The 26,316-nt window shown below is 40.2% G+C and overlaps 1 protein-coding gene across 1 annotated transcript in view; it reads left to right on the top strand.

The window, feature by feature from the left end:
• Positions 1–1,956: 1,956 nt before the first annotated feature.
• LOC116529527 (cytochrome P450 4X1) overlaps positions 1,957–26,316 on the top strand; it is a 26,207-nt gene continuing 1,847 nt past the window's right edge. The window contains exons 1-10 of the mRNA XM_032247493.1: positions 1,957–2,364; positions 8,125–8,266; positions 9,467–9,511; positions 11,308–11,435; positions 14,188–14,315; positions 14,399–14,553; positions 16,315–16,421; positions 16,995–17,185; positions 23,485–23,618; positions 25,574–25,638. Coding sequence (XP_032103384.1) covers positions 2,188–2,364; positions 8,125–8,266; positions 9,467–9,511; positions 11,308–11,435; positions 14,188–14,315; positions 14,399–14,553; positions 16,315–16,421; positions 16,995–17,185; positions 23,485–23,618; positions 25,574–25,638 — 1,272 coding nt within the window. The 5' untranslated portion in view covers positions 1,957–2,187. The remainder of the gene's footprint in view (positions 2,365–8,124; positions 8,267–9,466; positions 9,512–11,307; positions 11,436–14,187; positions 14,316–14,398; positions 14,554–16,314; positions 16,422–16,994; positions 17,186–23,484; positions 23,619–25,573; positions 25,639–26,316) is intronic.

A 26,316-nucleotide genomic window follows, 5' to 3' on the forward strand; every position in this document is an offset into this window, starting at 1 on the left:
CAGAATAATTTTCCAAATTCCTTCTTCTCCCATTAGCATGCCCTGTTGGAGTAGATTACAGAACTTCATTCTCCACCAGGGGCAGCAAAAACACAAGCAATAACAAGGATATTTTCTACCACATGGAATGGAGGTTGTGGGGAACACCCACATCTCACAGCCTGGTGGACTGAGGCAAAAAGTGGCAGAGGCTGGGTGGTCAAGAGAGTATCTAATTTTTCCCCTCTAGGCTAAAATCCTGGGATTGGGGTTTAGCTAGAGTGAAGGGAAAGTTGAGAGCACCAGGGATTTTACCTTGTGTCCTTTCATGGAGAAACCAGAGTGAAAATGGCAGTGAAGCAGAGAAGGCCTGAACTTCAAGCCTCTTTCAATCCCTTCTAGCCTCTCTAAGCTCCTAGATATAATGCAAAAAGTATGCTGGACAGTGGCAATGGACATGGAGCAGAGGGGTAACTGCATGGAACTGTCTAAGCCTCAGAGGGAGTCACACCACCAGCAAGAACCTGGGTGGGCCTAGGTGAGCCAAGGGGTTCCCAGGCTCTGACCCTGCCAAGAGAACTCACTAGAAGGTCACCAACCACACCTACTATTCCTTAGTTGCACGAAGAACCCAGGGACCAGACCAGGCAAGATATCACAACCAGCTGGGACCCCGAGGCAGAGCCTGGATCTGAGGTCTTCAGCCCTATCACTATGTGAACATATGAGGGCCACCACCATACAACCTGCAGGATTTGGGGAAGGAACAGGGCATAGAGGAATAGTATGAAAAGCTGAAATGCCATGCATTATCCAGAAGAAACTGTGTACGCCAGAAGATTCTGAGACCCGGTCAAATAACTACATCTAGTTGAAGGTTGGAGTTAGGTAGGAAGTCTGTGTAAGAAGGAGCTGTGTGTGGCTTAATGGAACATGCAAGGGTCCAGGACAAGCTTGGTCCTGAAGAAGTCACCACCCCGGAGGCTGTCTTAATCACTTACCTGCCAAATAAAATGTGGCTCCAGAGAGTGGAGTGTAGGCTTAAGGAATGGGGCCGGGGCTGGGGGTGGGGGGGGTCAGTAGGTGGGAGAGGGACAGTGGTAGGGAGAACAGAAAATTGTAGCAGAGATTGGGTTTACTGTTCAGGGCTGTCAATCAACACCTCACATATGCCTGTTTTAGCCTAAATCAATGAATAAATGAATAAAATGTAAGCAATACCTATAAAGATTGCTGGGGCAGGGAGGTGGGGAGAGAGCAGCTTGGGAAGTCAGGCCTGTTAGATCCTAGTTCACCACCTGATAGATTATAAATACTAAAACCATCACTTTCAAATTATTTTTACTCCATTTTTCTGTTATCTGTGCTCAAGTTTATTTATGTCTCTGGCATCTAGGGTCAGCCCTTCAGGGGCACAGGACCTGAGCAGCCACACCAGGCTCTGAACCCAGAAGGACATATGCTCGGTTTAATGCTCTGTCATCTTAGAATTGTTAATAAAGTTTTTATCCCACATTTTCATTTTGCACTGAGATTCATAAATTATGTAGCAGGCCATGACTATAGCTGGATAGTGGAATTAGTATCTACTGGTAATATAATATATATAATATATAGTAAAACTGTGCATACCTTCCCCATTCAGTGTTCAGTGCCCTGGCATGGGCAGCTTGAACTAGCTCATGGTGGGTGTTGGTACACGCTGGGAATCAGGGTGGGAACCAGTTGTAAAGCATTTACCTGCACACCACTAGACGGGCCACAGGATAAAGAAATAATGATCGTACGCCTCCCCCTACCTCTGCCCCCGGGAATTTTGGTAGAATTCCAGAATGGAAAAGAAATCCTTTTGCATAGCGGTTTATTAATTTGTGTTAAGGAACAAAAACAATGACCTCAGCTTTGGCATTATTTTACAATATAAATTCAGATCCCGCGACTGAAAACTGTCCGCCTTAAAAGATGACGCTCCCCGAACCAAGCGTGCGCGCCTTGGTAACCCGCTAGAAATCCCGCAGGCGCGCCTGCCTCCTCTCTCCGGGCCTGAGCTGCCCCTCCCACTGCCCCTCCTCCTTCCCGCGAGGCAGGAGCTTCGCGAGGGCTCAGAGACCGGGTGGGCTGCGCGACCCTGGGCCAGCTGCAGGCGAGAGAAAGCGCACCCTCTCCCGCGCCCCTGGAGACCGCGGGCGTTCGGGGCTGCGCAGAGCCATGGAATTCTCCTGGCTGGAGACACGCTGGGCGCGGCCCTTTTACCTGGCCTTCGTGTTCTGCCTGGCCCTGGGGCTGTTCCAGGCCATTAAGCTCTACCTGCGGAGGCAGCGGCTGCTGCGGGACCTGCGCCCCTTCCCAACGCCCCCCACCCACTGGTTCTTTGGGCACCAGAAGGTAGATGGGAGGGAGGAGGTGGGAGGAGGGGGGACGGAGGGGCGGAGGAGGATGCCGCAGAGGATCCCGCCTGGCAGAGGGGTGGCTGCTTCCTTCCATCCCTGGGGACCCTCAGGCTTGCACTGGCCTCTCCAGCCTAGCCTGTGGCTCTCAGCATCATTTTTCCTTGCTGTGGACACTTGCTTTCCCGCAGCCCCACAGGGAAAGGTCACGAAAGAGGAAGCTTTGGGGGCTGGGAGAGAGCTATTTCAAGAACCTGAATATGGAAAAAAAGTGCGGTGTAACTCAGGTCCGTCTCTCATTGTTTCACCAAGCCTTCCACATGTGCTGCTTTAAAAATAGCATGTTATTCTAAATAACTTATTAATTTTAGGAAATATGCAAAATCGGTCACAATCATTGGCACGCCTAGTCCATTTTAACCAAAGAAAGTTTTCTTTTCCTAAGATTCTTGTGAGGTAAGGAGCAGCCCCTGCTAGCCACTCAAGAAATACTGATTGATGGAAAGTTCTGAAGTAAAGGGAGACAGCTTTGGTCACTCCCGCTTTTTAAATTCACTCCCACCCCTAATTGAGGTTTTTATTTATTCAGCTGACTTTGAGTGGCAGTTGGTGATAGGTACTAAGATTACAAAGAGAAGAGAAGTCCCTTCCCTGCACCTCCCAAGTCAGGTGCAGACAGGCCACAAAGAAAATGACAGTGCAAGGCAATGGGTGCTTTACTAGAGGCCTAGAGACAAGGGAATATCAGAGGAAGGCGTAAGTCTCCGACTAGAGGAGGAAGGAAAGTCTGTGAAGGGCCGAGCATTGTCTTAAAGGATGGTTGGGTGGTGTGGGGAAGACATTCCAGCAGAGCTACTAAATGATCCTTTGGTTTCCCCACTTTCTAGTCTTTCTTACCTAAAGCAACCACTTTTAACTCTTTTATCTGTTTTTTCTGGTATTTAAATCCTTACTTGTAAAATAATATTACTATATTGCATCTAGTGATTTAATAAGCTTAGACATCTGCTGTGGTTTAGATATGGTTGGTTTGTCCCCACCAAACCTCATGTTGAAATTTGATTCCCAATGTTGGAGGTGGGGTCTGATGGGAGACCTTTGGGTCACTGGGATGGATCCCTCATGAACATCTCGGTGCAACTGTCTCCTTCTTAATTTCTCACTCTGTTAGTCTCTCTTCACCCCCCAGAACTGATTGTTGAGAAGATCCTGCCACCTCCTCCCCTCTCTCTCTTCCTCTCTTCTTACCATGTGATCTCTGCACACAACCAGTCCTGTTCACTTCCACCATGAGTGGAAGCAGTCTGAGGTCCTCCTGACATGCAGATGCCAGTGCCGTGCTTCCTGTACAACCTGGAGAATTGTAACCCAAATAATCCTCTTTATGAATTATCCAGCCTCAGGTATTCCTTTATAGCAACACAAATGTACTAAAACAACATCCATCTATGAAGTTCTTTATGACAGGCAATCACGTACACCTCATCTTCCACTGTCCCAATAACTACATTGTATTGTGTTTTATAGTTAAATAGAAAAACTAGTATTTGTATTATGCAAATGTTATTTACTGCTGATCTAAATGGTCCTCTTTCATTTTATTTCTTTTCTCATAGAACTTTCCCCCCACCCCACAGTATTGTTAACTTCTTCCTTTTCTAATTTGCTTCATTTTTCAATATCTGTCACTATTTTTTTCCAAATGCTCTAATGGATCTGTCAAACACATCTAAATAGTATTTCCACATATGCGAACATGCCAAATAATCTGTCTGTTTTTCTGGAGATATTTTTCCCACAGACCTCTCCTCCTGTTCTAGTCAGGACTGGTTGCTCTTTAAGAATGGTTTGCACATGTTATTCTAGGACTTCCCAATGATGCTGTCCTGTGTTATGTATCTCTGTTATCTCATGGATGCTATGTCATCTGTTGTTTCCATTGAATTGTTTTGGCATCCTTGTCAAAAATCAATTGACCATAAATGTCAAGGTCTATTTCTTAATCTTCAGTTCTAATCCATTGATCTCTATGTCTATCCTAACTCATGGACGTAGAGAGTAGAAGGATGGTTACCAGAGGCTGGGAGGGTACCGGGGAGCTGAGGGAGTAGGCAGGTTAATCCGTACAAAAAATAGAAAGAATGAATAACACCTACTACTTGATAGTGCAGCAGGGTGGTTATAGTCAATACTAACTGCATATTTTTAAATAACTTAGAGTGTAATAGGATTGTTTGCAACTCAATGGATAAATGTTTGAGGAGTTGGGTACCCCATGCTTCATGATGTGCCTATTTTACACTGCATGCCTGTATCAAAAACATCTCATTTACTCCATAAATATATGCACCTACTATATATTCACAAAAATTAAAAATTATAAAGAAATAAATTATATGCCTATCCTTATGCTAGTACCACACTGCCTTACTTTTGCTTTGTAGTAAGCTTTGGAATCAGGAAGTATGAATCCCCCTACTTTGTTCTTTTCCAAGATTATTTTGGCTATTTGGGATCCTTGAGTTTCCATGCAAATTTTAGAATCAGCCTATCAGTTTCTGCAAGGAAACCAGCCAGGTTCTGCTAGGGACTGCACTGAATCTGTAGATCCGTTTGGGGATTATTGCCATCTTAACAATTTAGGTCTTCTGGTCCATGAACACAGAAAGCCTTTCCATTTATTTAGGTCATCTTTAATTATTTTAAGTAATGTTTCGCATTTTTCAAAGTATACATTTTGCATTTCTTTTGTTAAATTTATTCCTGTTTTATTCTTTTTGAAGGTATTGTGTCTTAATTTCATTTCAGATTATTTATTGCATTCATAGTGTTTTAGAGTCCATATTCCCTCTTGACTGTCACTGTTACTTTTTCTGCTTTCGAAAGGTTTCTATCAGAATGTTGCAGATTAGAGATGACTGATATATCAAACTGTCTAATATTACCAAACCTGTCCATTTACTCAAATCAGGGTCCTTCTGGTGATTTGCCATGTGGGAAGTCACAAGGAAACCTAGTCTCTAAGGCTCAAAAGGTGAAACTATTTTACATAGGCATTAACATTTTATTGCTACATAATAACTGTACATATTTATGGAGTACCTGGTGGTATTTTGATATGTGCATACTATGTGCAGTGATCAAATCAGGGTCTTTAGGGTATTCATCACTTCTAACATTTATTATTTCTTTGTGTTTGGAACATTTCAAATCTTCTCTTCAAGCTCTTCAGAAATATGCAATAAATTATTGTTAACAGTGCTATCGAACACTGGAACTTAGTCCTTCTATCCAAAGTCCATAGCATTTTAAGTATAGTCATAACGTTACGGAAGGATAGAGTGTGTGCAGGGAAAACTCCCTATAAGATAAGAAATCACATTCCTCACTCTTAGTAATGCAGATCTCACTATGCTTCAAACATGCCAAGGATATTCCTCCCTCAGAGCTTTGAACATGCACGTCTGTGGTTATATTGCTTTCCCTGCACATTGTTCAGGCCTTTGAACAAATGTTACTTTCTAAAAGAGGCTTACCCTGACCACTCAGACTAAAACCGGACCTCTAGTACTCTCTATCTCCAACCCTAATTTTATTATCTTGGCCCTTATCACTCTCGGACTCTATATAGTGTACACCTTTGCTTGTTCATTGATTATCCACCGCCAACTAAAGTATAAAATCTGTGAGAGGGAGGGTCATTGTTTGCCACTATAAACCCAGTGAATGGTACAGTTCATGATGCATAATCGGTGCTCAATAAATCCTTTGTTGAATGCATAAATATTAGGTGCTAAGAAAATTATTTATTCAAAGATCAATTTACTACATAGAACAGGCCAGGTGTTTGATATTTATTCAGTAGGTCACTGAATCACAGCCAGCATGTGGAACCTAGGATGTATATATGCGCGCGCGCGCACGTGTGTGTGTGTGTGTGTGTGTGTGTGTGTGTGTGTACTTGCATGTAATGCAAAGAACATCTATGTAGCTAAGTAGTATAAAGCACTTGGGCTCCAGAGTTAAACTGGAGTTTGAATCCTCACTACGGGTCGCCAGCTGTGCACCCTTTGACACATCATTTAACCTAGTCTGTAGCATTCAATTTCCTCATCAGTAAAATAGGGATTGTAATTATATCTCCTTCATAGGGCTCTTGAAGTAAATATTAAATCACATAAAACATGAAAGCATTTTGCAGCACTTAGTTCATAGCAGTGCTTGATAAATGTTAGCTGTTACTATTTGGGGGGCACTATGCATTTTCTGAACATTTCTGAACAATGTTTACTAAATATATGTAGTACTCATTTTCAAGTATATTTAGATGCTTCTCTGGGGATGAAGAAGTATAGCTTAAATGTAGTACAGGATTCACAACAGTTTTCTGTCCTTTTTGTCTAGTCAGGAGTTACAAAAAGTATAATGAAATTCTTTATGTGGCTGGAGTGTCTATGAAAATTTTTTACCTAAACAATTGTCATATTAGTTTATAATTTCCAGGAGGGCAGAGGCCTTATCTTTCCTATCTTTCTCTGTATCTCTACCACCTGGTACGTGTGATAGACACTCAATAAATACTTGTTTGTTTGTGGTTTGTGAATGAATAAACGAAAAAATATTCACATTGTTGAAAACCACTACTCTGGATAGTCAGTGGGCACTTGCCACTGGCTTGGCTATGGCAACATTAGCAAAACAGAGTGCAATATTTTAGAAACCAGATTTCAAGAGTCTCGACCTTTCAGTGGCCTTAACTATCCAGAGAACACTTCATGGGTTAAAATTGCTAAATGATAACAGAGAAAAAAGGGAGCCAGAGTTGTCTACCTCTCCTGAGGATGAGAACAAACAGTCATGCAGCAGATACCATGTGATTGCTCACAGGAGAAAAATCTGGCAGCCTTAAGATTACTTTGTAGCTGGGGACTCCCACCACCATGCTCAAGTGTATAGATGTGCACACCAAAACACACACATGCAGGTACCCTCCACTTTACACAAGAAGCAAATGTAAATGAATCTTGTTTTCTGTGATTTAGAGAAACAATTCAGGTGAGTCATTACTAATCTGTTTCTAAAAGCAAAAGTCCTTCTCTGATGGTAGTATTTGCACTCTCATTTGTAAATGTTGAAAGCTAAAAGTTTTGTATTTGAGTTGGCTTTAAGCTTCACACATCTTGAAGCTTGTAAATGGGCCTTCTGTTGGTGGGGGGAGAATTTGGATTTTCTTTGTAGATAGAGTTGGCAATTTTTTAGAGAGAAGCATTTACTACTAAGTCATGAGAAAGAATCACTGATGCATTATTAGAGAGAGGAACAGGGAGAAGAAATGGTGAGCTGGATGTAGGGCCATGGCGCGTTTAGTAACTGTTAGTTTCCCACTTAGGAAATACATCTTTTTTAGCTTCTAGATCCCACTCCAATCTGCGTATGTGATGTTGGCAAATGGGGCAGAGAGTGTGACTCGGCTTACTCTCTGTTGGGTTGGGAGTTCACAGTAAATGTCATTCAACAGTGATTTGGTCTGGGGGTACAGCCTATATTAGTATTGAGAAGATAAATACACTAACTTTGTTTAGAGAATTATCCCCCAAGCTTAGAAGTCCCAAATAAAGTACATTAATTCACTTCCAGAAAAGTCTCAGGCTCCTCTGCTTTTGTGACCTTCTCAGGCCCTGATCTCAGCTTATGTCTGTAAGAGGGGACAGGTCCAGCCTGGCTGGCTCTCTAATTACTTTTACTTTTTTCACTGCAGTTTATTCAGGATGATAACATGGAGAAGCTTGAGGAAATTATTGAAAAATACCCTCGTGCCTTCCCTTTGTGGATTGGGCCTTTTCAGGCATTTTTCTATATCTGTGACCCAGACTATGCAAAGACATTTCTGAACAGAACAGGTAAGAAGAGGGGCAAATCTCTGGGACCTATTCCTCCTAGAAGTGAAATGCACAAAACCCCACAGGCAATATTCCAAAGCGAAGTTTAGTTTTGGGTCTTTAAGAGACACAGGAGCAAGTGTGGAGAGGCGACAGGTTTCCTACCAATACTGAAGGTGATTCCCGTGTCTCCGCCCCCCCTCCCCCCCCCGCCCGGTTCCTTGTCTTGTTCAGGACTGCATGGGCACGTTGAGGTTAGCGTAACCTAAAGCCCATCTGGAATTACCAGGCTTGCCAGACAAGGGTTCCCTTGGCCTCTCTGGGCTTTATGACTTCAGTGTTAGCAACAGTTCCCACTCCTACCTCTGGTCTCGAGCATCAGTCTTAAGAGGGTGGAGAATCAGCAGTAACTCCACTTCTGCAGGTTCAGTATGTAAGCCTGAATGCTAGATCATTAATTTACCCATCAAATCTCTCACTTGTGATCCAAACTTTAGTTTTCCTCACATGTTTCTCAACTGTGTCCCTTTTTCAGGCATGAGTCATCTACTTCCCCCACCCAATGCTTGTTTAAGGCTTTCATTGTGGACTATTTTATACCATAATATTAAAATGTCCAGTTTTTTCCCTGTCAACTTTGTAAAATGAAGGTTTTTATATTCTAGTCTTTCCTGTGCCATTGTATCCACCACTCCCAATAAAACCTAATAAAAGAGCCTTGCCCTGACTATCTCCATGTTTCCAGTCCCCTGCTCTGATTCGTCTCATGTTCACCTGTTAAGGACAAGAACAGTAGAACACCTCCACTTTGGGGTTCACAAAAATCAAGAGGCATTGGCACCTCAGTACCTGGTGTCTGCCGGCGTCTGCTCTGATCCTTAATTTGCTTTCCATAAAGGATATATGTTGTCTCACCTATGGTTATGGAAACATTGCATCCCTCTGGCAAACTCTGTTTCTGTTGAAGGAAGTATAAACAAGGGAAGAGTCAGGGTTTCTGTACTTGTTTGCCTCATAGGGCTTGCTGTTCTCTGAAACTGAACTAAGACTAACACAAGTCTTTCCCCAGGCTGCCAAAGGCAGCAGAAGTAAGCCCTGGGCTCTCTTTTGCTCAGTATTTGTGGTTGGTGCAGGAAAATGCAGAAAAACTGTCACCAACATGAGCTGATAATGAATGCTCCCTCTAATGATGTCTTTTGTTTCCTCTGTTTGACTCTGCAGACCCCAAGTCCCAGTACGTACAGAAATTCTTATCTCCGCTTATTGGTATGTATGTGCAAGTGAGAGTTATAACCCACTCTCATTCAAAGTCCCCTTTCCATAATACAGCATGCCCAAGGAACTCAAATCTGAATTCAAAAGCATTAAGAGTATAAGGTAGAGCAACACTGAAAGTTATCTAGGGGAAAGATTCAAGGGGAGCTCTAAAGTCAACACAACACCACTTCCCAGGAAGCTTCTTCATCCATTTCTCTCCCCCAGAGTCATATTCTCAAGGCAGCAGATATGTGAATCTGTCCCCTCTCTCTTTAAAACTACAATCTCGGCCTGGCACAGTGGCTCATACCTGTTATCCCAGCACTTTGGGAGGCCGAGGCAGGAGGATCACTTGAGGTCAGGAGTTTGAGACCAGTGAGGCCAACATGGTAAAAACCCGTCTGTAGTAAAAATACAAAAATTAGCCAGGCATAGTGGCATGTGCCTGTAGTCCCACTGCTTGGGAGTCTGAGGCACGAGAATCACTTGAACCCAGGAGGCAGAGGTTGCAGTAAGCGTAAATAGCACTACTGCACTCCAGATTAGGTGACAAAGCAAAACTCTGTCCACCCCCAACACACACACACACACACACACACACACACACACACACACATACACACACACACACACACTACAGTCTCTCCATCCCTATTCTTGTTTTCTTTATCCTTCTCTTGTGTTTTCTTGGATGTTTTCCTTTCTTTTTGGAGTTCCCTTATTTCCACAAGCGAATCAGTAAAATTTTGCTCTAGAGATTGGCAATATTCTGTCAGCAGATAAATTAAGCCCTTTAATCACATAATTGGTATTTATGTTAGACAAAACATGAATTAGAGAAAAGAATATAGGCTTGTATTAGGAACCAGTTAGATTTGAATCCTGCCCCTTCCTGCACGGACTAGTTAAATAGCATCTTGGGGAAGTAATTTACTCTCTCCATGTCTGTTTCCTCATCTTTGACAATAAGGATGAGAGTCACATTGCTGGGCTATTATGAGAATTAAATGAAATACATATTTTTAGCAGTAAATGTAACAGCCAACATTGTGCAAGTGACAGATCATGCATCAGGGGTCTGGCATGTTGTAAGCACTCAGTGAGTGATATCGATTATGTACTAATAAACTTTAAAGTCCTTTAAAGCCAAATCCTAATGATCAGTCTGGCAATAGAAGATTGTGAAGCATTAGCCTTGATAAGTATTTCCACGCAGTATCATTCACAGACCAGGGCTCAAGGGGGGAGTACCAGGGGACAGAGTGGATGTTCTTGTCAGAAGTTCCTTGTGAATTTATGCTCATCATATAGTTTATGGATTGGTTTGGAGTGGAAAGGAAAGGAATTTATTTGCTGTGTTTCTAGTGTAAGCTAGGGAGTAGGTTGGCTACCTTATGTATTCACTTTCAGTTAATCTGCACAGCAACACAGGGAAATAGGTATTTAGTATCATAGTTCATTGTTGAGAAAACTAAACCTCAGGAAGGTTAAGTGACTTATTCAATTACTACATGGGTAGTAACTGGTGATTTCAGGATTAACCTTCTCATCTTATCAGACTTTGAAACTTATTAGACTTTGAAACTCTTTCTCACAATATTAAATACATCCATCCCAGAAGTAAGCTTCTAAATTCACCTTCATCTATTAAAATGCATTTTATTTTAACATGAGCACTACTTTGATATTCCACTATTTCATGACTGCCTGTGGGGCATGGTTACACCATGCTGCCTGTGTTCCTCATCTCTTCTTCATCTCATCTAATGAAATAGCATAAGGTTTTCTGCCTTTTACTTCTCAAGGAAAAGGACTAGTGTCTCTAGATGGACCCAAGTGGTTCCAGCATCGTCGCCTGCTAACTCCTGCGTTCCATTTTAACATCCTGAAAGCATACATCGAGGTGATGGCTCATTCTGTGAAAATGATGCTGGTAAGTGAAGGGGGAAAGAGCTCTGGTACCTTGCAAAATGCTCCTGGCAATGGACAGTATTAGGTATATGTTTCATGGACCATGAAAATAAAAAATCAGTTTCTAAAAATTTAACCAATGTACAAGTACTCATTGAGCAATAGGTGTCTGTAAAAACTTGTTGCCGGGCACAGTGGCTCACGCCTGTAATCCCAGCACTTTGGGAGGCTGAGGCGGGTGGATCATGAGGTCAAGAGATTGAGACCATCCTGGTCAACATGGTGAAACCCCGTCTCTACTAAAAAAAAAAATACAAAAAATTAGCTGGGCATGGTGGCACGTGCCTGTAATCCCAGCTGCTCAGGAGGCTGAGGCAGGAGAATTGCCTGAACCCAGGAGGCGGAGGTTGTGGTGAGCCGAGACTGTGCCATTGCACTCCATCCTGGGTAACAAGAGTGAAACTCCATCTCAAAAAAAAAACAAAAAAACTTGTTATGTTATTTGGGTGATAATATTAATAAAAAGAAGATCTGGTCCTCTGTCGTAGATATGTTTTGAGATTTTATGGCAGTAAATCAAGTACCAAATGGTGACAGTTAGATAGCAAGTGCTATAGGTTTGTTTCATGGAGCACAGGTCTGTACAAACCTACCCCAAAGTCTGAGGAAGCTGAGAGGCTGAAGAAAAAGGCTGACAGTTTCTTATAAAGAAACATTTAATAGAGGTTTTCAAAGAAAAACCATGGCCGTTTCACACAGTGATGAAACAAGATGATGGATCCCTGAACTATTACCCTCCAGATCCAGGAATTGTAGACAATGGTAGGGGCACACGTGTTTCAGAGGAAATTATTAATAGTAAGAATTTGCCCTAAGGGCAAGATTTATGGTAAGTACATGCTCTGATGCAACGAACAGTAGATCAACTGGAAATCTCAGAGCATTCCCAGAACTAGAGTTAATTGGAAGTCAAGATGGCAGATGAGCCTCCAAGATGGAGCTGCATTAACCTCCACAAGGTGACAGGTAAAGATGGCAGGAGGAGCTATAACAGCTTCAGATTCAGCGGAAACTCAAATCAAGCTGGACTTGAATATGTAGACAGTATGGATGAGAGTATTCAAGGCAGAGTGAGTCAGCATGAAAAAGGTTTGGAGATTATCATGGACTTGCCCAATGGCTATAAAGGACCAAGCAAAAGAGAATGTCTGTATTAAAGTTGCAGATATGAATTTCTTCTTGTAAATGGTAGAGGATCATTAGGCCCTGACCTGCACCTTTCAAGGAGCCTTAAGGACATTGTAGAGAAACATTCCTGTGATTGGTCTCTGATTTATAAATAAGTTCTATTCCAAAACTCTAAATTTACAGTGGTTTTAATTTTTAAATCTATTTTTTTTTTGAAATCAGACAAGTAATTCACTAATACAGTTTCATCATAAACACTTCAAACACCACAAACAAAGGCAAAGTTTTCCTCCCACTTCATGTGCAAACCCATCCCTATTCCCATGCAAACCACTATTACCAGCTCAATGACTGGGTTCTCAGCCAAACTCACAGAAGCAGTTTGAACCCAAAGTCGGCCAGGATTGTGGTAAAAACAACAGCGTGAGTTCTCAAGGCAGAGACCCAGAGACTGTGTGGCGCAAGCTAGCGAGAGAGGAGAGCAACTTTTTCTGATTCTAGTGCCGTTCAGCTGCAGCACAATTTCAAATCCTCCTGTGATTGCATTGGAGTTTTCTCTCCATTTCTTGGGACACTTTCTTCTCCACTCATTTCTCAGCCACATATTTCTCTGGGATTTTTCTCACAACTTTCTTCCTCTGCTGAATCATTCCAGAGTTTCTCAAGCATGGAAGCCTCCCGCTTGCTCTCATTTCTTCTAAATTCACCATTTGTTCTCAGTAAAACTTACATAGCCAAGATAAAGGCTCTTTGACTAAACAATTGGCACTTGGTGAAAAGTTTTTAAAATTCTCTTTGACTTTGTGGTTGGTTGCTAAGTCCCTGAAATTTTAAAAGTTCAGGTTGACTCATAGATCTTAAGCTAGGTGCTAGGTGCTTAAGATCTCTTGGTCAACCTGAACTTTTACAATTTCAATTTATTTTAATTTTTACACAAAGTATGATTATTATGGCAAATATTCAACCAGGGACTTTGTCACCATTTTAAAATGTCAGGCAATGCATTTCAAGCAGTATGAATAGGTCTCTTTGTGTGGAAGTTAAGCCAGGTCGGGCTTCACGGGGAGCCAGCCCCCTGTAGCAGCTCCTCTCCATACTTGCTCTCCGTTTACCACTTTTGAAAACCCAAAATGTTTTTGAAAATGTTCCAAGTTTATTTTAAAGGTGGTTATGGTGGTTGAGAGCAGTGGCAGGGCATCTAGCAAGTTTGAAATTGAAGATGGAGGAAGCACTGGGGTAAACCCCTTGTAATTATGGGTCTTGTACCAATGATCGTCTGTTTTAATGGAACTCTGGTCTGTATGAAAGCAGAGTTACGGTAATAATTGAAAAGTCATAAATGCTTAACTCAGCCATTTACCATATATGCAGTTTTCTCCATGCTCCTTCTCACTCTGCTGGGTGTATTTTTCCCTTCCTCATGCCCCGTGTAAGTACATGGCTTATTCACTCATGTGACTTTTGGTTCCTGCTGGGTCAGGGTTGTCTCCCTTGGATCATAAAGGCAAGGCTAGGCAGGAGCCTTCAAATGAAGGAAGCTTGGTCATGGTGGTGGTGATGATGTTGATCTTGACCTCCTATGCCAGGATAAGTGGGAGAAGATTTGCAGCACTCAGGACACAACCATGGAGGTTTATAAGCACATCAACTTGATGTCTCTGGATATAATCATGAAATGCGCTTTCAGCAAAGAGACCAACTGCCAGACAAACAGGTCAGTGGTGGGAGAGCAAAAAACATATTTCCTCCCATTTTCTAAGTTGTTTATTAACACGTTATCTCAACTTTCTCTTCTAGCACCCGTGATCCTTATGAAAAAGCCATATTTGAAGTCAGCAGAATCGTATTTCACCGCTTGTACAGTTTCTTGCATCACAGTGACATAATTTTCAAACTCAGCCCTCAGGGCCGACGCTTCCAGAAGTTAAACCAAGTGCTGTATCAGTACACAGGTATTTGTTAGGTTTGGGTTGCCCACATCCATTCACTGTCATGATTGTACTGTGTCTGTCTAGAGGGATAAACCTTAATATGACAAGAGAAAGAATATTTGTTATTAATGGACCTTTAGTGTCTATAAGACACTTCTCCAAAGAAATTTGACTGAGTCCTTTAGAAGACTTTGCTTCAACCGTGGCAGTAAGTCTTACCAGAATTTTTATATACTATAGCATATAGTATATACTATTTACTATATACTATATACTAAGTATACTATATACTAAGTATACTAAGTATACTATATACTTAGTATATACTAAATAGTATATAGTGTGCACTAAGTATACTTATTCAAAACTTTGAAGTAAAACCTTTTCCTTTTTTTTTTTTTTTTTTGAGATGGCATTTCTTTTTGTTGCCCAGGCTGGAGTGCAGTGGTGCAATCTCAGCTCACTGCAACCTCCACCTCCTGGGTTCAAGCATTTCTCCTATCTCAGTCTTCTGAGTAGCTGGGATTATAGCACCCACCACCACACCTGACTAACTTTTGAAAATTATTTATTTTTATGTAGTCAAATTTATCAATATTTTATTTTATTGCATCTGGATTTTTAGTAATCACAAAAAGCCATTCTGTATTCCAGGTTTTCTCAACCCTTGGCACTAATGGCCTTTTGGGTTAGATAAGTCCTTGTCAAGACCTGTGCATTGTAGGATGTTTAGCTACATCCCTGACATCTACCCACTCAGTGTAGTAGAGCTCTGATAGCTGTGGCAACCAAAAATAACTCCAGATATTACTGAATGTCCCAAGGGCCAAAGTTGCCCCCAGTTGAGAACCACTGCCCTATACCCAGGTTGTAGAGAAAATTAGTTATGTTTTCTTGTGGTACATATGATTTCATCCTTTTTGCATTTAGAACAGAGATCTAAACTCGATTTAGAGTTTATTCCTATTTATGGCGTAAGGTATTGATCTAATTTTTCCAGATAGTTATCCAGTTGTCCCATCATCATTATTTGAAAGTTTCTCTTTTCAAGTGATTTAAAATAATCATCTTTATCACATTCCAAATGGACATATGTACTCATATCTATTTTGGATGAGAGTATATTTGGATATTCTTTTGCATTCCATTGGTCTATCTACCAATGTACTAAAATCACACTGTTTTAATTAAGGAGATTTTGTGGGGTTTTTTCAACTTTAATAGACTTTATTTTTAGAAAAGTTTTAGGTTTGCAGAAAAATTGGACAGAAAGTACAGAGAGTTCTCCTATTACCCATGTAACAAACCTGTACATGTACCCTTGTATCTAAAATAAAAGTTGAAATTTTAAAAATAGTAAATAAATATTACCTCTGTTCCAAAGTTTTGTTTTTTTCTTTCAGTTCCTTCAGTTATAAATATATTGGCATTTCTTTGCTTGTCTTCTATTTCATTTCATTTTATTTAATAACTTTTTCATGAAAATAAAATATTAGACTGAGGAAGTAAATAATGATGGGTCACTTGCATCTAAACTTGAAATCATCTTAATTTTATTGCCCACATACTGATAGAAACTGTGGTTTTGGTCTGTGTTATTTATCTTTGGAGCTTTGATCAAAAGTCCCTTTGATGGGGAAAATAAACCATCTGTGAAAATAAGACCTATTTAAACATCTGGAAATCAGGCAAGATTTGAATCTATACATTAACCATGGGTTGCTTTATAATTTATTTGACTTTGCTATCACTTTGGTAATTAGAAATTATTTTTCTACCCAGATACGATAATCCAGGATAGAAAGAAATCCCTCCAGACTGGGGGAAAGCAGGATAACACTCAGAAGAGGAAGTACCAGGATTTTCTGGATATTGTCCTTTCTGCCAAGGTAAATCATCTAAATTTCTAAGCCTGCTCAAGTGGCCAGTTAATTATGTGAGTAGGTGGGTAAGCGGGAATGGGATGGGGAGACAAAAATAAAACCGATTGATTAAATTTAACCATACTTTGAATTGATGAGTGGCTTCATGCAATTTGAGACAAAAAATTCTGCATCTCTGTCGCTAGAGGAGGGGCAGTAAAGACTAAATGAAGGATTTGACAAGATTTGGGGACGGTCATATGGTTACATAGATTTCAGGGGATCATGAAAAAATTGTCACATGGATAAATATATAAAATTGTGATGATAAGGTCCTGGGAAATCTGGGAGTTTGAAGAGAATTTCTAGGGTCTGCTGATTGAAGGCCCTCTTTGCAAGGCCTGCTTTTCTTGTCTAACCTTGGTTCTCCTTTATACTTTGGGCAGAATATGGCTTATACCACATATTTGTAGAACTGAATTAAAATTTAAACCCCTATTTGAAACTCTGATTTTTCCCCTAAAATCATTATTGTGTTCATATCTCCAAACATTTATAAACTGATACTTTATTTAAAAATATCTGTATTGTATTTCCTAGGATGAAAATGGTAGCAGCTTCTCAGATGCTGATGTACACTCTGAAGTCAGCACGTTCTTGTTGGCAGGACATGACTCTGTGGCAGCAAGCATCTCCTGGGTCCTTTACTGTCTGGCTCAGAACCCTGAGCATCAAGAGAGATGCCGGGAGGAGGTCAGGGGCATCCTGGGGGATGGGTCTTCTATTACCTGGTAAGAGCTGTACCCCTAAATTTTTCATCTTAGTTTTCCCTCTGAGATTTTGCTTTATTTTTTGCCCTGGTACCTTAGTGACCCTAGTGCCTAAGGATATGTGTAGGTGGAAACAGAAGAAGTAGGCTACTTTTCCGTTCTTTCTGAAAAGAGCTCAAAAGTATTCTCTTGTCTTTTGAAAAAAAGTTTATTTATCCATAAATTGTCATTGATTTTCTAGTCAATGGTGTGTGAAAAATCTTATTTCTTTATTTCACCTTGGCTTTGATGAATTGGAAGTGAGGACTTGATCCCTATGCTGGCACTTAGAACTTAAGCAGTAAGGTTCAAGTGGAGTTCCTCTTCTGAGAGAGCGGAATGATTAGCTGCATTATTTAAGGTTCATTGTAGACGTCTTCTCCCATCCTCTTGTCACTAATTTTATTCCTCAGGATTGATTTTAGACTTCAAACATAATATTAGATGATATATACTATAGCTGAGTTTAGCAAATATGTACTGAGGACATTTTAAATACTGAGACATTTTCTTAATGACTATGATTTATTGTGGGCCCTGTCCTCGATGGTCTAATATAGGAGACAGGAGATAGACCTCCATATTGCAGTGCAGCATGATAAGTCAATGATAGAGATATGTGCTGGCTAACACAAAGACAGGCCCCTACCCTGGCATGGGAGCTCAAGGAGACTTCCTTGGGTATATGACACTTAACCTGACTATTACAGGACGAGTAAGAGTTAGCCAGGTGGAAAACGTCATCTCTATTTTGCTAGACTTTAAGCATATCTTGCTGTTAATAAAACCCAGGTTATGCTGTTTGCAAAGATAAAATATGTCCCTGACATAATCTGGTCAAAGGGACAGAAAAATATAAATGCTATGAACAACTCAGCTGCATGAGTAGATAAAAAACCCCATATTTCATGTGCAAAAGTCAGCTCAATTGGAACATTGGTAAAACCAAATTTTTCATTATAAAGGTATAGTAGAGATCTCATTTTATAAGGAAATAGAAGCTCTTTCCTAGCATAAACTAAAGGTTTAAACTATATAGCACAAAATACAACGTTGAACAATCATTTTTAATTTTTTAAGTGACAAAAATTTTGCATATATGTGTTATGTATGTGTGTATACATGGCGTACAATATGATATTTTGATATATGTGTACATTGTAGAATGACTAACTCTATCAATGGACATGTCTATTAACTCAAACTTATCATTTTTTTGTGGTGAGGACATTTAAAATCTACCCTCTTAGCTATTTCAAGTATACAAATTGTTGTTAATTCCAATCACATATTGTCCAATGCATCTCCTAAACTTATTCCTGCTGTCTGACTGAAATTTTGTATATTTTGACTAATTCCCTGTAATCCCCCATTCTCCCACAGCCCCTGGTAACTGCTATTCTACTCTCTGCTTCTATGAGTTTGATGCTTTAGATTCCACATGTGAGATTATGTGGAATTGTCTTTCTGTGCCTGGCTTTTTTCACTTAGCATAATGTCCTCCAAATTCATCTCTGTTGTCATAAATGACAAGATATCCATCTTTTCAATGGTGAATTAGTATTCCATTATTTATATATATATATCACTTTTTAAAATTTTTAATTATACTTTAAGTTCTGAGATACATGTGCAGAACATGTGGGTTTGTCACATAGGTATACACATGCCATGGTGGTTTGCTGCACCCATCAATCTGTCATCTACATTACCTATTTCTCCTAATGCTATCCCTCCCTAGCCCCTCACCCCCCAACAGACCCCAGTGTGTGATGTTCCCCTCCCTGTGTCCATGTGTTCTCACTGTTCAACTCCCACTTATGAGTGAGAATATGTGGTGTTTGATTATCCGTTCTTGTGTTAGTTTGCTCAGAATGATGGTTTCCAGCTTCATCTACGTCCCTACAAAGGACATGAACTCGTCCTGTTTTATGGCAGCATAGTATTCCATGGTGTATATATGCCACATTTTCTTTATACAATCTATCATTGATGAGCATTTGGGTTGGTTCCAAGTCTTTGCTATTGTGAACAGTGCTGCAGTAAACATATGTGTGCATGTGTCTTTATACTAGAATGATTTATAATCCTTTGGCTATATACCCAGTAATGGGACTGCTGGGTCAAATGGTTTTAGATTTTGAGAAATCACCACACTGTCTTCCACAGTGTTTGAACTAATTTACACTACCACCAACAACGTAAAAGTGTTCCTATTTTTTGCTGTGCAGAAGCTTTTTTGTTTAATTAGGTCTCATTTGTCAATTTTGGCTTGTGTTGCCATTGCTTTTGGTGTTTTAGTTATGAAGTCTTTGCCCATGCCTATATCCTGAATGGTATTGCCTAGGTTTTCTTCTAGGGTTTTTATGATTTTAGGTCTTAATGTTTAATCCATCTTGAATTAATTTTTGTGTGAGGTTTAAGGAAGTGATCCAGTCTCAGTTTTCTGCATATGGCTAGCCAGTTTTCCCAGCACCATTTATTGACTAGGAAATCCTTTCTGCATTGCTTGTTTTTGTCAGGTTAATCAAAGATCAGATGGTTGTAGATGTGTGGCATTATGTCTGAGACCTCTGTTCTCTTCTATTGGTCTATATGTTTTGATACCAGTACCATGCTATTTTGGTTACTGTAGCCTTGTAGTATAGTTTGAAGTCAGGTAGCTTGATACCTTCAGCTTTGTTCTTTTTGCTTAGAATTATCTTAGCTATACAGGCTCTTTTTTGGTTCCATATGAAATTTAAAGTAGTTTTCTCTAATTCTGTGAAGAAAGTCAATGGTAGCTTGATGGGGATAGCACTGAATCTATAAATTACTTTTGGCAGTATGGCCATTTTCACAATATTGATTCTCTATACTAGAGGTAGAAGTAATTAACATACCACCTCTACATTATTAGGGTATTCTAAATTCACTATGTATTTACCTTTACCAGTGAGATTTTTATTTTCAATTTTCATGTTGTTAATTAGTATTCTTTTATTTCAAGTTGGAGAATTCACATCAGCATTTTTTATAAGGTGAGTCTAGTAGTAATGAACACCCTCAACTTTTGTTTATCTGGAGATGTTTTTATCTCTCCTTCGTTTTGAAACATAACTTTGCCAGATATGGTATTCTTGGTTAGCAGGTTTTTTTCTTTTTCTTCAGCTTTCTGAATGCCTCATTCTACTCCCTCCTAGCTTGCAAGATTTATTCTGATAATTCTTCTCATAACCTTATTGTCATCTCTTGTATGTGGTGAGTCCCTTCTCTTACTGCTTTCTAGATTCTTTGTCTTTCATTTACTTTTGACAATCTGATATAATGTGCCTCCATTTATTTTCATTTGGTTTGGTCTTAGAGTCCTTTGATCTTCGTAAACCAGAATGTTCATATCTCTCCCAGTATTTGGAACATTTTCAGCTGGTGTTTTTAAAATAATATTTCTTAAACTTTCTTTCTTCTTCTGTAATCCCTATAATTTGTATATTTGTATGTTTGATGGTATGCCATAAGTCCCTTAGGTTTTCTTTATTTTGTTGTTGTTTCTTTGACTGATAATTTCAAACGACTTGTCTTTGAGTTCACTGATTCTTTCTTCTTCATGACTGAGTCTGCTGTTTAAGGTCTTTACTGAGTTATTCAGTTCTGTCATTGTATTTGTCAAAATTCAACCCCCCACACATGCACCTTCCAGTGATGTCAGTGGATCAGCCTGCTGGGACACTGACAGGTGTGTCTCCCCACCAGTTCCTTTGTGGGCAGGACTGCTCTCAAGTCACAGCTGAGAGGGGCTAACACTGCTTCTCAGGGACATTTCAGAATCTGATTTGGGGCCAAGGTTTTCAAGTCTACCTCAAGAACACAGACAGGCATGTCACCCAGCAGGTTTCTGGCCAGGTAAAACTGCTCTTAGACCATAGTTGAGAGGAGCTTGGGCTAAGATGAAGTGCTATTTCAGGGCCTACTGGGGGATCAGGGTTGGCAAGTCTGACCAGGTTGTTTGGGGAAATGTGTCTCTCCCTCTGGGTTCTTGTGTGAGCAGGACAGATCACAGACCACAGCTGAGGGGCTGAAACTGAATTAGAGGGGCATTTCTGAATCCAAAGCTGAGATCAAAGTGGGCAGACCTGTCTCCTGAGGCACTGATGTGCTTGAATCCTGCTGGGCCCCTTGCTCAATGGTTTCAGTAGTAGGACCAAGTCCAAACAGGCTATAACTGAGCCTGGAGGGGGCAGTGCCATTTCAGGGTCTGGAGCAAGATCAGAGTTGGCAAGTCTCCCACCTGAGTACAGTTCTTCCCTCTCAAAATCCCTCATAGACTCCACGGGGGTTTCAGGTACTCCTACCTAAATCCCAAGGCTCCCACAAAGGCACTTTATAAATAGCTATGAAATTATTATACCTGTAGGGGGATCCAAGTGGGGGACCTCCTCTTCTCTCATCTTGCTAAGTAATCACTTTTAGTCATTCATTAAATTTGTAAACATTGTATATCACATTCCAACATGAATTAGATATTTTAATGTTGATTAGAGTAGATATTTATACAACTCAAATATTGACTTTTCTCATTCTCATTTGGCTTAAATGTGAAAACAATTTTAAAAAGTCTTTTCTAGGGGAGAAAACTAAGTCCAGAAGATTTATTAGCTATATTTCATTTTAATGAGAGAATGGCACTAATATAGAGAAAAAATATTTTTACTTGATAATATGTATTTATAGCCCTGTTTAATGAAATTTACATGTGGCATTCTGATAATTTATAATTCTTTTAGACAGGTAATAAAACTACACTACAAAGAGAAATTTCTGAGAAAGCCAGAAAGTTGTTCAACTTCCCCTTTTGGCTCCTTATCAGCTCATTTCTGTGTTAGCTTAAAATTTCTCTCTTCTTTTTGTTCCATGATTGAAACGAACAAAATTTTTTTTAATTATGCAAAGTGCCAGCATAAGCAGAATTACTCTTTTTTTATCCTGAGCTTGAGGAAGAAAGAAATGAAAATTAAAATTTCACATTACCTAATGGCCAAAGCCTGCATTCAAAATAAGTAATCAGAAAAACATATTAAAAACACGAAGACAAACAGACTAAATATAGACAGTCATTTTATTGAACCAATCTGACTAGCTAGGATGCAAATAAAAAAAAAGACTCTATTCTTCTTCCACTTATAAACTTTAAACTTGCTTTGTGGAGCAAGTTCTTTTTATCTCTGGGGCAAAATCCTGAGTGAGTCTGATAGAGTTCTCATTCATTTAAATCATAAGAACAGTCTTATGTCAGTCATTAAACTATCTGGCCCAGTGTAGTAATGAAACTTTCAAATACATATCCACTAGGAGCTTTTCTTTCCATTCCAGCTTGGTACTTCTTTGGGTCTAGAAGCCAGAAGTGGGCAAGGGGTTTATGCTTAACTTATTCTTACTGATCTCCAATACCCAGTTAGCTGCTGTTTCTGACTTTTCCAGGAATGGTTTTAGGAGGAAACGGGATAAAAAGTAAAGGGCTGGCTGTATTGTGATCATGCCAAAGGGCTTGGTGGATATACCATGCTTCCCTTTCTCTCAAGGGGACACTCCGTTTCTTGGAGACTCTCTCACTGGGACTTTCCAGTGGCAATTCAAGGGACAAGAGAATTTTTGTCCTTAGGCAGTCTTTTTCAAGCTGGTTCCAGAGCTCTCCCTCTTGCCAGTTCCTTGGTTCAAGGACATAGTTGCACATCCTTGCCTTGCCTCTGCTGCTCTCCTCTGCCTCTCTGTCTCTTCTGAGTTACAGCCTTTCACATCAGTACTGTATTCCCCAAACTCCAAGGAGCACAAGTCAGATCATCTAAGTGATCCTCATGAAACCTCTTGTTGTTTAAGCTGGGAGAAGCACCCTTCCTTCTCCATGGTACTCTGGCATTCCCACAATACTTTAAATAATTTTTCTCTCAAAATTCTTAAGCTTCTTCTCTTCAATCCTTAGCCATTTTTATGCATTCTTACTTCATATGATGAGCGAAGAGTTGCAAAACTGCAAAACTGGGTTTCAGAACTCTCCATAGCAAATGTTTTACTGGTAGTTTAGCAGCTCAGTTTATAATAAGGGTATACAATATATCTTTTTGGTTCCTCTGACTCTGGGACCTCAGCTCATCCTGAGGCAGAGAGTCCCATTTTAACATTCTGTTACATACGCCAGTTGCAAAATGGATTTAACCTCAGGGTGATAATTACCAGGAATAAACATAAAACAGAAAAAAATAAACTGGTTATGATATCTGAATCCCTTTCCTCACTCATCCTCACAGGGACCAGCTGGGTGAAATGTCGTACACCACAATGTGCATCAAGGAGACATTCCGATTGATTCCTGCAGTCCCATCCATTTCCAGAGATCTCAGCAAGCCACTTACCTTCCCAGATGGATGCACATTACCTGCAGGTCTTTACATTCTTTTTCTAAACATTTCCTAGAGGCTATGGGATCTTGGGGACCACAGTGACAATGACTAGTGAGTCTCTTAGCACTTGGTGAAGTTAAAAGATAATGCTAACATGTGGTTTAGGTTTAATCACCTATGAGGAGCTCAGAGGATAATGCTTTGATCAGATGTGAATTTCAGTGAATAACCACTTGCACCAAAGGTAAGCCCAGAATCCATGTCTCTGGAACCCCAGCCCAGGATCTCTTCCATTGTGGGAAGACATTTCTAAGATAATCTTTGTTTGGCTCACTTTGAGACTCAGCTGGAACTTCATGGAAAATGAGCACCACTATCTTCGTCTGAAAGACCAACGGGGATCTTTGGCCTCATCATCTTAATATCACCCTTATAAATGTGCAACATTTAATAGCTTATGTAGAGTCTTCAAAACCATTATCTCATTTTTCCCTTTGGAATGTGATGTCAACATACACTTATACAGTTATTTACAGTTTTCTAAACACTTTTAAATACTTTAGATGTGACCAGAAATCCAGAGGGAACCCCAATGTGTAGATGAGGTTAACTGATGTGAGCAGAGCTAGAACTCATGCAGAGGCCCTGAGTCTAGGGCCTAGAGCTCTTCAGAACAACACAGGTTTCTGAGCAGGACTTATAGGAAGCAGAGGGGTCATGTGAGACATATTTTCACTTATCTGATTCAATGTTCTATTAATTCATGTCTTAGGAAACAAGCCAACAGTATTGCTTGTAGCAAACATCTACAGCCTGTTACTGTAACTTTGCTGACAGACCCAGAACTAATTTACTAGAATTATTTCTGAAAACCAAATAATCCTCAAATTCTCTTCCTTTGTTTTCTACAATGTTTATCACCAAACAACATGGATATTTGCCAGAATTCTATACTTTCCATATATGAACAGCACCAATGGAAATGTGTCACTGGATCTTCATATCTGCACAATGGAATAACAGTTGTGTGCTTTTTTTTTTTTTTTGAGACAGAGTCTTGCTTTGTCGCCCAGGCTGGGGTGCAATGCCTGATCTCGGCTCACTGCAACGTCCACCTCCCAGGTTCAAGCAATTCTCCTGCCTCAGCCTCTTGACTAGCTGAAATAACAGGCATATGCCACCATGCTCTGCTAATTTTTGTATTTTTAGTATAGATGGTGTTTCACCATGTTGGCCAGGCTGGACTCAAGCTCCTGACCTCGAGACCAGCCCACCTTGGCCTCCCAAAGTGCTGGATTACAGGTGTGAGCCACTGTGCCTGGCCCATTCTGTTTATACCCAAACTGTCTCCAGGAGGTGCTTAACAGTCCATTAACAGGTATTTAGGCCAGGCACAGTGACTGACACCTATTCCAATATTTTGTGAGGCCAAGGTGGGGGGATTGCTTGAAGTTAGGAGTCTAAGACTAACTAGCCTGGGAAACATAGTGAGACCCTGTCTTTACAAAAAAAAAAAAAAAGTATATAGCCAGGCATGGTGTTGCAAGCATGTATTCCTGCCTATTTGGGGGACTGAGGCAGGAGGATCACTTGAGTTCAGAAGTTCAAGGTTACTGTGAGCTATGCTCGCACCACTGCTCTCCAGCCTGAGTGACAGAGCCAGACCCTGACTCTAAACAAAAACAAAAAACAAATATTTAAGTAATTTCCAAACATAGCAGAAAACATAAACATGGTTTATCACTTTAATATGACACCAACAGCTACTTAAGACAGAATCATGAATTAAGTAAATTGTTGTGTGGAAAGCTAAGGTGCCAGCCCAAGCTGTGTCTTCGTATGAGTTCCTCACTGATGTCATCAGCTACAGCAGGCAGAGGATTGTCAGGCACTAGCTCTTTTCTTCAAGAAGGGAAGTCTTGTTTAAGAGCAGTGTAACAGTAGCCCACAACTTGCTCTTTCTCCTGCAATCTCTTTTACTTCCCTCCTTTCTTAGGGATCACTGTGGTTCTTAGTATTTGGGGTCTTCACCACAACCCTGCTGTCTGGAAAAACCCAAAGGTATGATTCTCTCTTATACATAAATACTTCCAAGGACTAATACTGTGCAAGTCACTTTTTGGTAGCTAAGCACACAAGTGGCTATATAATTAAGGTAAATGACACAAAGCAAAAATAAACATAAAAGCCAAAAGAAACGTACAACTCTTCTGTGTTCTTGAAACACTCTTGACATGTATTAGTGATTTCTTTTAATTAAGCCACTAAGGTTTAAGATCTATTACATGTAATAGGAAGCTGGAATATATGTCTCTGTAACAATTGGCCACATAATCATGTTGACTTGATTTCTAAATGGATGCACATCTATTTCTAGGTGAATGTATCTCCATCGTGAAAATAATACCACTTGCCATAGTATTTTAGTTTCCCTGGGTATCAGACAGGTCAGTTTGGAGGCTGCGAGGTAGGCAGATCTGAAGGTACAATGCCCAGTGTAGTAGCCACGGGACACATACGGCTACTGAGCAAATGAAATGTGGCCAGTTGGAATTGAGTTGTGCCCTAAGTGTAAAATTTGCACTGGATTTTGAAGACATAGTATCCTAAAAAAAAAAAAAAAAAGTGAAACATTTCCTTTTTTCCTTTTAGCAATTATTTATATTGGTTACAGGTTGCAATGATAATTTTGTTTTTTTTTTTTAAAAAAAAAACTCTATTAGGATTAATTTCACTTTT

Source organism: Sapajus apella, unplaced genomic scaffold (genome assembly GCF_009761245.1).
Source record: "Sapajus apella isolate SASKATOON/1434 unplaced genomic scaffold, GSC_monkey_1.0 scaffold62, whole genome shotgun sequence".
NCBI classification, from domain to species: domain Eukaryota; kingdom Metazoa; phylum Chordata; class Mammalia; order Primates; family Cebidae; genus Sapajus; species Sapajus apella.